The sequence below is a fragment of the Acomys russatus genome, chromosome 28 (genome assembly GCF_903995435.1).
Source record: "Acomys russatus chromosome 28, mAcoRus1.1, whole genome shotgun sequence".
NCBI lineage: Eukaryota > Metazoa > Chordata > Mammalia > Rodentia > Muridae > Acomys > Acomys russatus.
This window is the reverse complement of record NC_067164.1, coordinates 3,984,006-3,994,936: the sequence shown is the minus strand read 5'-3', so window position 1 is coordinate 3,994,936 and position 10,931 is coordinate 3,984,006. Positions and strand designations below refer to the sequence as shown.

General features: G+C 45.7%; 1 protein-coding gene across 1 annotated transcript in view; it reads left to right on the top strand.

Moving 5' to 3' along the window:
- The first annotated feature begins 2,089 nt into the window (after window positions 1–2,089).
- The window catches only part of Kdr (kinase insert domain receptor), a 44,808-nt gene continuing 35,966 nt past the window's right edge, over window positions 2,090–10,931 (top strand). The window contains exons 1-3 of the mRNA XM_051170901.1: window positions 2,090–2,386; window positions 6,106–6,199; window positions 8,954–9,150. Of these exons, the coding sequence (XP_051026858.1) occupies window positions 2,320–2,386; window positions 6,106–6,199; window positions 8,954–9,150 (358 nt within the window). The 5' untranslated portion in view covers window positions 2,090–2,319. The remainder of the gene's footprint in view (window positions 2,387–6,105; window positions 6,200–8,953; window positions 9,151–10,931) is intronic.

Below are 10,931 nucleotides of genomic sequence, written 5' to 3'. Positions count from 1 at the left end.
AAAGCAAACAAACAAATGCAAAGCATTTATCAAGGTGAGTGGGAGGGAATACAGTAGACTTCACAGAGATTCTGCCAAATTTGGGTTGCATAGCCATCAAAGATGCATGATTTCCAAAGATGCTATGACCATGGGCCTGCAAACTCTGGTTTGTATTAGAGGAGACACTATCTTCTTAAGTAACACATGGGAGCAGAAGTGCCCAGAATTGTAAATAAGCCTTTGAGACACTTTATTTGGGCATCTTGGTGGAGAAAACCTACCTTCTCCAAGCCAGGATCCGTCTTCCCTCCCTCTACCCAAACCTGACAGAGCACTTCCTGGTTCCTTTGCTGAGGTTTGTTTGCGTTTTGTTTGTTTGTTTTACTCTTCAGGAAGAGACATTTCCTTAAGTATTCTGTTCACAAATAAATACCTTTCAGATAAGAGTACACCTACACAGTGGAACGCTGGTCAAAAGAACAAGTCAGAGCCTCCAGAATGTTCTCCGTGAGTCCACTGTGAAGTGAAAGAAATGAAGTCGCCAAATAGCCCTAGCATGGAGCTTTCAGGAGAAGAGTGGTGGGAAACACACAAACCTAAATGTGCATGGAATTTGCATGCTTCCACCACTGATACCCACACCAAACATTCCCACTATTTTCAAGTATAATTCCACCATATAGATGTACTTTGTGTTGAGATATTTATTGTGAACTTGGCTATAAGACTGTCTCCTGGGCTTGGCACCTGTTTCTAGCACCACTCTTGCGATTTAGTCAAATTGGTGGTCAAGGAACACCTCTGTTTCTCTCCCTTCTTTAAAGAAAGAAAAGCATCCTGTTACATTAAACGTGCCCACCAGTGTAGATCAGACTAGATGTCGAAACAGTAATCTTATCTCTTTGTCCAGTTGAAGGGCTGTTCTTTAACCAGTCATTATAAAAGCATTTGGTTTTAGCTTGGGAGTAGAAGACTTACAAGGTATTTGTTGTCGTTTCCCTGGAGTGGAAGGGATGAAAAAAAAAAAAAGAAAAAAACAAACAAACAAACAAACAAAAAAAACAACAAAAAAAAACTAGGGGCAAAAGTGGTCATTCCGTCCTCTCCAATCGCTACTTGAAGTCTACAAAGCTGAAAAACAAACAAACAAACAAACAAACAAAAAAAAAAACCAACAACAACAGCAACAACAACAACACGGTTCACCCAGGGACAGCTTGCCTCATTTGCTCCTACAGTGACACCCCTGGAGAGAAATAGCCCCTTCTCTTCTGCTTAAGGCTCTGAAAGGGGGCCTGGCCACTGTTGCTGTAGGGGACCCTGGTCATGAAACTCCAGCAGCCACGGGACAGGGACCGGTCTTCTTCATTGTGCAGTTGCGGGGGGGGGCGTGGGGGCGTGGGGGGGGGTCCTAGTCACTGCCAGCTGTAGGGTTTTTTGTTTGTTCGTTTTTTGGACAGAGCCGGGCGGGAGTTCCCAACCAAAATGTCTTCTAGGGCTAGGCAGGTAACTTCAGAGGATTTAAGTCTTCAGATGAATGAGAAAACAGTAGGGACACTGGCAACCTGCATGAGCGCCTATCTCTGATTAAGGCTTTTAAATATGGCTCCGCTGGCCAAAGCACCATAAAACAAAACTTCCAAGCCCTGGCCATCTAGGTCCAGCATTCATTCACATCTTCATGTTTGCTCCAACCTGTCGCGGATTCTTGGTGCCTTTGGACCCCAGCTGCAACAGCGAAGGGGTTCCACGCTTGGAGGAACCTAATGAGGGCGCAGCGGGTCTTGTGTTTCTGGTGATGCTTCCAGGGCAGCATGTGTCTCCTGGTCGGTTCCTGGCTACATTTTACTTCCACCAAAAACCGAAACGCGTCCAGATTTTCGCCCGGGTGGGACTTACCGGGCGGCGCAGTTCCGGGCTAGTGGGGGAGAGGGCGTGGGAAAGCGGGAAAACCCAAACCTTGTAAGCAGTGAGGGGCGTGGCCGGACGCAGGGACTCCCCGCCCCTCCCGGTAATGACCCCGCCCCCATTCTCTAGTGTTTAGCCTGCTCTCGCTCTCTGCACTGTGTCCTCGGGACCCCAAGAGAGTAGGTTGCTCAGCTCGCTACCTAGCACTACAGGAAAGGCCAGATTGTGTTCCACCGCCGGGATAACCTGGCTTCCCGGTGTCCGCGGACGCCGCTTGCAGCCCCGGCTGGAGCCAGGGCGCCGGTGTCCGGCGCTCTCCCCGGTACTGCACTGAGGGGCGCAAACCGCTCCTGCGACTTCTTTGCGGGCCAGGGCTGAGAAAGAGTCTGTGCCTGAGCACTGGGCTCTGTGCCCAGCGCGAAGTACAGGATGGAGAGCAAGGCGCTGCTAGCTGTCGCTCTGTGGCTTTGCATGGAGACCCGGGCCGCCTTTGTGGGTAAGGAGCCCACTCTTTGCAAGTAAGGCAGAGAAGTAGGGTGCGGGAGGAGAGTGGGGATACGAGGAAGAGGACCTAACCCTGAAAGAAAGCTCTAGGTACCTGTCCTTTGGTGTTGTTTCACTTACCCATGGGGAAACTGAGGTTAAAAGACCTTCCCGAAACGACTCAGCCAGGGTTCTAATTCCCGGAGGCTTCGGTTGGAGCGGGTCCTGCGGAGCCAACGCAGCCTCGGGCCGCTGGGTAGGCGGGAGTGGGAAGGCGCCCTGAGCCGAGGCAGGAGATGCCTCCACCGGCAGGAACAGGCGGTAAAACGCCTGGAAGCGAGTGCAAGCCTGCATGGCATCGTACACTCCTCGCTGGGCTGCCGCGGAGTGGAGCAGGGAACCCGCCTCCTGCTCAGCTCTCCTTTACCACCAGCACTTACGTTCATTGGCTATATGAGGTGAAGTCTCTTCACAGAAAGACACTTTTCTCCCGCAACTTTCTTTGGTGCAGAATTGATACTTTCTTGGCTGGAAGAAGAGGCAGCCTCCTCTTCTGTGACAACTTCTCCAGGTGTCTTAAAATAATTGTGCACTTAGTACTCCAAAGCGTTTGGTCCTGGGGTAAACTCGCCGTCAGAAACCAAGTTTCAGAAATCTCTTGGGTTTGTCACCTAGTTATAGGGTCACTTTCCTTGTCCCTTCCCTTCCCTTCCCTTCCCTTCCCTTCCCTTCCCTTTCCCTTCCCTTCCCTTTCCCTTCCCTTCCTTTTCCCTTCCCTTCCTTTTCCCTTCCCTTCCCTTTCTTGTCCCTCTTCTTCCTCCTATTCCTCCTCTATTTCTCTCCTGTTTCCTTCTTGTAGCCACAGTTTTCAGATTTCCCAATTTCCACCACACTGAGGAATGGAGAGTCAGGAAAAAAAAAAAGTCAATTCTGCAGAAACATTCCTTGCATCAGAAGAGAATTGCATGCCTTAAAACACTGGCGCTGACATACATTACCAAGATCATCTGTCTACCGTTATTGAATTTTCCTCATAATGACTTGGTTCATCAGGCCAGCTCCATCATGGATGCTCATTTGTCCCTGACAAGCCCTCACTCTCCTCCTTCCTGGGAAGAGAAAGACAGCATGGAACATGTGCTTGCCCTGTGTCCTACAAAGAAGTGAGTCGCTCTGAGTATCCGTAGTGCAGCACTTTAACAGGAGCCTGCTTCCCAGAATACAGCAGAGGAGGCTGCCCTTTTGGAGTGTGTGACTTGCTTAATTGGATTGGACTATAATTGGTGCCATCGGATTCTAGAGACAGAGGCGCTGTTGTTTTTCCATCTCGTCTTTGAGCGGGAAGGATAACAGTGCACAAATTAATTAATGTTGGCTGTGGGTTTTGAAAATAAAAAGGCTTTTATTGTGTAGTAGCATATGTACCTCTTACAGCCAGAATGAGCTCTCTAAAGAGGAGGGCCCAAGCTTGCCCGTGAAAGCGAATGAAGTTTAATGAGGGGGGGCGTGGGGGGACAGTGGAGTGTTCGTCATTGGTGTATAACTCCAGTTATTGTTGATAACCTTGTTGACTAGATTTGATTGTAGACACAGCCTTAGAATAGCATGGCGTTGTATTTGGTGTTTTATGAATGGGGCGTCTTTTAAAGATGAACATGGCTGGCGCGTCTGCACTCTAAGATAATCCATGGCCGTACTTTATCACAGAGACAGTCGCCGAGAGGGTCCCAGTGGCTGTAGCATGTAAATCAGTGGTAGATGGCTCAGGCCCTGGCTTCGCTTCCTGGCACTGATGCTGGCGGAGTGGGCGCAGCTTACTGAATGGCTAACTTTTTACTACACACTTCCTCACACATCTGCCCCACTAATGGGTGCTTTCTCACTTGGTTCATCCTATGAGTCGTATCCAGCTATTGTTTTCAGCTTAGTGTTTCTCGGTCCTATTTAAAATCTGTTTATCAAGCAAATTGTTTTTATTTTCCATTTCTCAAACAAAGTAAGATTCCGTTGTCGGGAGACTTCTTTACGAACATTTTAATTGCTTGAAAATGTTAGGGACGATGACTTCTTTCTTATTGAAAAGTGTTATATTTATTAATTGGACAAAACTACACAGTTCTATAGCTGTCTTAGGGTGGCCCACAGGGCAGCTGTAACACATCCACAGTGTAAATTTACACATTAAGTGTAAATGCCACTTAAAAAGGCATATTTGCTGGTCTAGGAATGTCTAACTACACCATAAACCACTGCCCAAAACAGAAGTCATTAACGATACAACTAGCTTCTGAGATCTATTAATGCCACTTAATTTCAAATGTTTTAAAAATATGTTATTAATCAGTAAATCTATAGTTATATCAGCAACCTATCAGCATCTGACTAGATTGGGTGTATTCGGAGTGGTATGGTTGTAGATTGTTTAACACATCTGTGTAGGTGTGTGAGAACCCCTACAGTCAGTTAACCGCCTGTCTCCAGTTGTTCACATAGGGGCCACAGTGTCACGGCACTGGTTATTTGCTTTGGCTGTTTACTTATACTTTCTATATTCACATGGCCTCTTATTTGTTCACGTTCACTTATTTGTCCAACAGTGTCAATGCCAGCTGAGGCCTTATGAGTCATCTGTTCTTATTTGGCATGAATTGGAAAGCCTGGTATTATTAATTGCTATTTCTTTTCTTTTGTGACAGTGTCTTACTATGTGGCCCAGGCTAGCCTTGAACTTAAAGGCTTCTTGTCTCATTCAGCTGCACGCTGGGTTCCCAGGAGTGTGCCACCACACTCGGCAAGTCAGTTCCTTTGTAAGCTGAGAGCTGGAACATTTTGATGTCCATTAACATGATGGGCAACTTCTGCGTTTTTAAAGCACCTGGTAGCACTTTACAGTTAGATGACTGAAAACTAGTAATATTACTGTGAAATGACCTGGTAGTGATGTGTGGGGGCTCGTGATGTTTTTCTGCATTTTACTCCTTTAGGTAAGAAGGGTCTTATGTCTCCAGCTTTGTGTTGGTAGGAGCTCAGAGCTTTGATTAATGAGTTGGGACCCCTCCCACTGTAGCTTATTAGATTTACAGTATTTTTAGTTTTTCTCAGAGAAAAAGCTTATTAATATGCATGCATGCATTAACTTGGGAGATGTTTCTCCTCTGGAACTCCTTTCCGCCCGTTTAGATGTGCTGTTTGTGAGACCCACAACCTCAGCCTTTGCTGCTCCTTTACCAAAGGAAGTCTGTTACACTGCATTATAAAAGACAATGGGACAAGGTCACAGTGGCTCCTGTCCCATTCAGGGGTATGGAGATGAGCTGTGTAGAGATCTCTTTGGGGATTTTCATTAATCAGCAATTTAATTAGATGTGTGCATCCTATTTTTTTTGAATAAGAAATGTCAGAGGGTCCTTTCCCAAGGGCTTGAGATCATCAGATGGAGGTTCACCAGGTTTCAACGTCCCGTATCCTTTTGTAAGACCTCGAAGTTGGCAACACAAGAAAACAGGAACTCCACCCTAGTGCCGTGAACTGCAGAACTGTTGTGCTGGTCTGTGACCATCTGCCCATTCTTCCTGTTATGACAGAGCCTGTGGACTTTTTACTGGGAATGGGGCAAAGTAAATCCCTCTTTTACACAATGAATTGCTGAGGAGGCCTTTTCAAACTCGGAGTGTGCATTGTTTATGGAAGGTGTTTCCTATTGGGTCAGATTTTTATCTAATTTGTTTCTAGGTTTGTCTGGCGATTCCCTCCATCCACCCAAGCTCAGCACACAGAAAGCCATCCTTACAATTTTGGCAAATACAACCCTTCAGATTACTTGCAGGTAAGGATTCTTTTTCGACTTCGATTTCCTGTGCAAAAGGACTTACTGTTTACTGAGGTCACAACAATTTCCATTACAGCAGAATTATAATAGTATTGTTGCAATTGTTTATAAGTCACGAGGCTTCTAAGAACTCCTGTAATAATGGACCAATGAAAGAGGCCTTTTCAAACTCTTGTACTCTTCTGCTGGGCCTTTTCCAAGATGTACAAACATTTTCACAAAAGTGCAACAACACACATGTGCGCACATGCACACATGGTCAAAAACTGACATGTAATAGACACTCATGATTATTGATAAATCAGTAAAGTTAGGGACATATCTTTATGAAATACAGTTAAAAGTTCAAGCCGTGTTCACGTCACTCAGAATGGCTTCTGGACATATTTTTAGCCCTTTTATAAGAGCTATATTCTATAGATGAAGCTCCGTCTGTATTAGCAACCTAATTTTCTATCCAGTAATATTCCTGACCATATGTCCTGTTCATACCACAAACTTCATACTCTGGCTTGACGTCTGGGCCTCTTTCCCACTTGCCAGCAAGAAGTCATGCCATTGGCGCTGGATAAGCTAGGAAACAGACCTCTTTGACAAGAAGAGGCCTAAGAATTTTGTCTTTCCACCAAGAGTCAGGAAAGGAAGTGTTGGTGGGTGTGTGGTCTCCGCAGGCCAGTGTGTTTTGGTGGAGATGGTGGCGGGTCCGGCAATGGTGCCATCTGAGAAGAATGCTTGGTGCCAAAAAGAGCCCTGGCAGCTTGTGGCTATTGCTTTATACTGGAAGGATAGCATGTGGCCCACAGAACTACTCAGGTCTATTTTAGATTGTTGTAGGTGGACCAAACCCCAGGCCTCTTGTCTAAGGTCCACAAGAGTCACCAATGCCCAGCCTTTGGGGGAAAACAAAAACCAGAAAGCTGGAGCAGGAGCTAATTATCTTCGCTAAGTTATGGAGTTCTCAGAGACTTTTCTTTCTTTTTCTTTTATAGTAAATGTCTTCATATTTATTTGTAATCTCTGAAAATTTTCAGAGTTCAATTAGATTATATGTATATATATTATTAATTTATTCATATTACATCTAAATTGTTATCTCACCCCTTGTATCCTCCCATTCCTCCCTCCCTCCCGTTTTCCCCTACTGCCCTCCCCTATGACTGTGACTGAGGGGGACCTCCTCCCCCTGTATATGCTCATAGGGGTATCAAGTCTCTTCTTGGTAGCCTGCTATCCTTCCTCTGAGTGCCACCAGACCTCCCCATCCAGGGGACATGGCCAAATATGGGGCACCAGGGTTCATGTGAAAGTCAGACCCCACTCTCCATTCAACTGTGGAGAATGTCCTGTCCTTTGGCTAGATCTGGGTCGGGGTTCAAAGTTTACAGCACGTATTGTCCTTGGCTGGTGCCATAGTTTGAATGGGATCCCTGGGCCCAGACCCGCCCATCATAATGTTCTCCTTGTAGGTTTTTAGAACCCTCTGGATCCTTCTATTTCCCCATTCTCCCATGTTTCTCTCACCTAGAGTCCCAATAGGATTTTCTCCCCTCTGTCCCACTTTCCTGGTAAGTGAATACTTTCATGGGACATGCCCCTTAGGCTAGTGTCCAGATATAAGTGAGTATATACCATTTGACTCTTTCTGCTTCTGGGTTAACTCACTTATTATGATCATTTCCAGTTCAATCCATTTGTCCATAAATTTTGGGAATTCCTTGTTTTTAATAGCTGAGTAGCATTCCATAGTGTATATGCACCACAATTTCTTTATTCATTCTTCTACTGAGGGACACTTAGGCTGTTTCCATGTTCTGGCTATTATGAATAAGGCTGCTATGAACATGGTTGAGCATATGTCCTTGTTGTGTGCTGGAGCATCTTCTGGGTATATTCCAAGGAGAGGAATAGCTGGGTCTTGAGGGACTTTTCTTTACCTATTCTCAGACACAAAGGTCACTTTCTAGCTGCAGTGGCTTCACCTTCCCTCTAGAGACTGCAGGGGGACAAACCCTGGGCTGGGCTGGGCGGGGCACAGCAGATGCTATGACTTCATTGGAGTTTCAATCTCTTTGAATGAAGGCTCGGTGGGTCACACTGCCTTACTCATATTGGCTATCTTCCTTTTGCTCTGTGGAGAAAAAAAAAAAAAACAATAGAAGTAACGTGTGTTTGATGTGACCCTTCCAGGGCACTGTGCGTCTCTGTGTACTCACTTCTTACTCCCTGTTGCTTATACCTGCATGACGACTCTGGCTTCCTTGTCGCTCCTCCAATACTCCAGATGTGCACGGTCCCTGGCTTTCACACTTACCGTTCCTGCTTCAATGTGCACAGGGCCAGCATGGTCACGTTCCTCCCTTTTCTTTGCCTATTGTCTATCTCCCTAGATTAGAGTGCTCTTGTTGTACACTGAGCCATCACTCCACCACTGAGCAGGTTATCCTTGGTCCCTTTAAGTGCTGGGTTTTTGTCCTTAATAATGCTCAGCAATCACGCGTTCGTAAATATATTTACTGAAAGAATGAGTGTATGAACTAACAGAAAACACATGACCATGTGGGTGATTTCTGAAATAGAGTGTTTGATCGTTGGTGACATGTCCATGCAGACTGTCTGTCATCGGCGTCTATCGACTTCAAAGTGTCTTTTGAATAGTTTATATGCATATGAAAGCCAAATCTTTTGTTCTCTTAGTCATAGCCTCATGGCACGGAGTGTCACATTAATATCTTCCTGGAATACTTTTTCCAGGGGACAGAGAGACCTGGATTGGCTTTGGCCCAACAGTGAGCGTGAATCTGAGGAAAGGGTGTTGGTGACTGAGTGCAGTGACAGTGCCTTCTGCAAGACGCTCACAATCCCAAAAGTGGTCGGAAATGACACCGGGGCTTATAAGTGCTTCTACCGTGACATCGACATAACCTCCACTGTTTATGTCTACGTGCAAGGTAAGTGGCGGGCCACATCCACTTGTTATGCCTAAAACGCAACAGGCACAGGAATTGTTGAGTCCGACAACAAGTGGCCTGTTGGAAAACTGTTTTCCAGAAGGAATATAAAAACTGTTCTCTCAGACTCGTGGCAGTCTGGGCTTTGGTGGGAGCTGCATTTCTCTTACCCAGTTGGGTTCCTGTTCTGTGATGCTCTGTATTTCTCTGTACTCCGCCACGAGCTAGGGAGAGTCATAAAACTCCTTCTACTGTCTGAGACCCTGGGATCTTTGAGATGAAGGGAGATTGGTGGTGAATTATAGAGAGGTCTCTGTGATGAGATAGGTTATCTGTAGCAGGGAGGAGGTCTTTGCAGGAATGCATAGGGAAATGCCAAGGACTCTGGAGAGTTCTTTTTCCTCCCTCCCCCATAAGCTCTTTCCTTTCCAGACTCACACTTTAACACGTCACATACCCATGTGCAAAGCACAATACCGCCTCAAAAGAACTGCATGCCTTGTCTTTGCTTGGGTGAGCTGAGAGAGCTTGGGATTTGGAGTCAGCTCCAGGGAGATGCAACCTACAGATGTGAAAAGCCACGTGCTGGTCAGAGCGAGTATTTAACTGTGAGAGGATAACTTAGCTGTCTGGACTTCCTTGGTATACCTCCCCTTCAAGGGCTTATGACTTAGAACTGATTTACAGGAAAACTTTAGTTTTCTGTCAAAGGAACTCAGCTTTGGCCTTACATTAAAGGGTTAGTTTTGCTCTGTAATCAAGGTTATGTACCTTAGCGTTTGTATAGTAAAAACTACAACACAATGTATATTCAGTGTTTAGAGCATAAACTATGATCTTTTACATTTTAAAAATTGCACACCACCTTTTCTTGTGAAAAAAAAAAAAAAAACCCTCTCTTCGTTGATGAGATGCCTGTAATATCACGTGCTTCTCAGGAATATAAAGGCTGCGTTGTAAGATGTATTTGTTACTATTATTTTGTGATTGAGAGTTTTACATGTATGTATGTATGTATGTATGTATATTGTGTGCATGTGTGCTATCTGAGGGGCGTCAGAAGAGAACCCGGGCTACCATGAGGGTGCTGGGAACCGAGCCCAGGTTCCCTGCAGGAGCAGCCAGTGTTCCTATCTGCTGGGCTGTCTCTCCAGGTCGGAGCTGCATTATATCTGACACAGGCATATTATGCTGTGTTTCTTTCAGAAAAGGATGGAACTTGAAAGGTATTTTCTTCATTCATCTGTATGCAACCTTACATCTCAGAGGGTTTTGAGACAAGTGGAAAATGACTTTGAATTTTTTTTCTAAAAGCCACCCTTACCAGACAGTAAGGATCTTCATCAGGGTACCACACACGCGCACACCAGCACTTCCCTTTGACTAGGGTCAGTCTGTGGAAGAGCAGAGGCCGTATCCAAATAGCCCACGATGCTCTTGAGCTTCTTGGTCCTTGGGTAATTCTTTTAAGCAAAGCCTAAGATAGAGCTCTGTGGCCCTGTCCTCACGCCACGGTGCAGCCCTTGGGAAATGTCTGGCTCCCTTTGATGTGGCAGTCTTGAGAGAGGTGACTCTCTCAGAAGATTGCAAGGGTTTCCTGCTCTCAGCCTGTCTGGAAATGCTACAAGAGGAGCCTCTCCCATAGCATCTCGTTACTTCCTTCTCCCCAAGTCAGGAAACCTGGAGACATGTGAAAAGGCATTTCAGGAGTCACAGTAAATATTTTATTTTGAGAGGATGCATGGTTGTTTGGTGTTCTTTTGTTCCCTTCACCTTTAGGG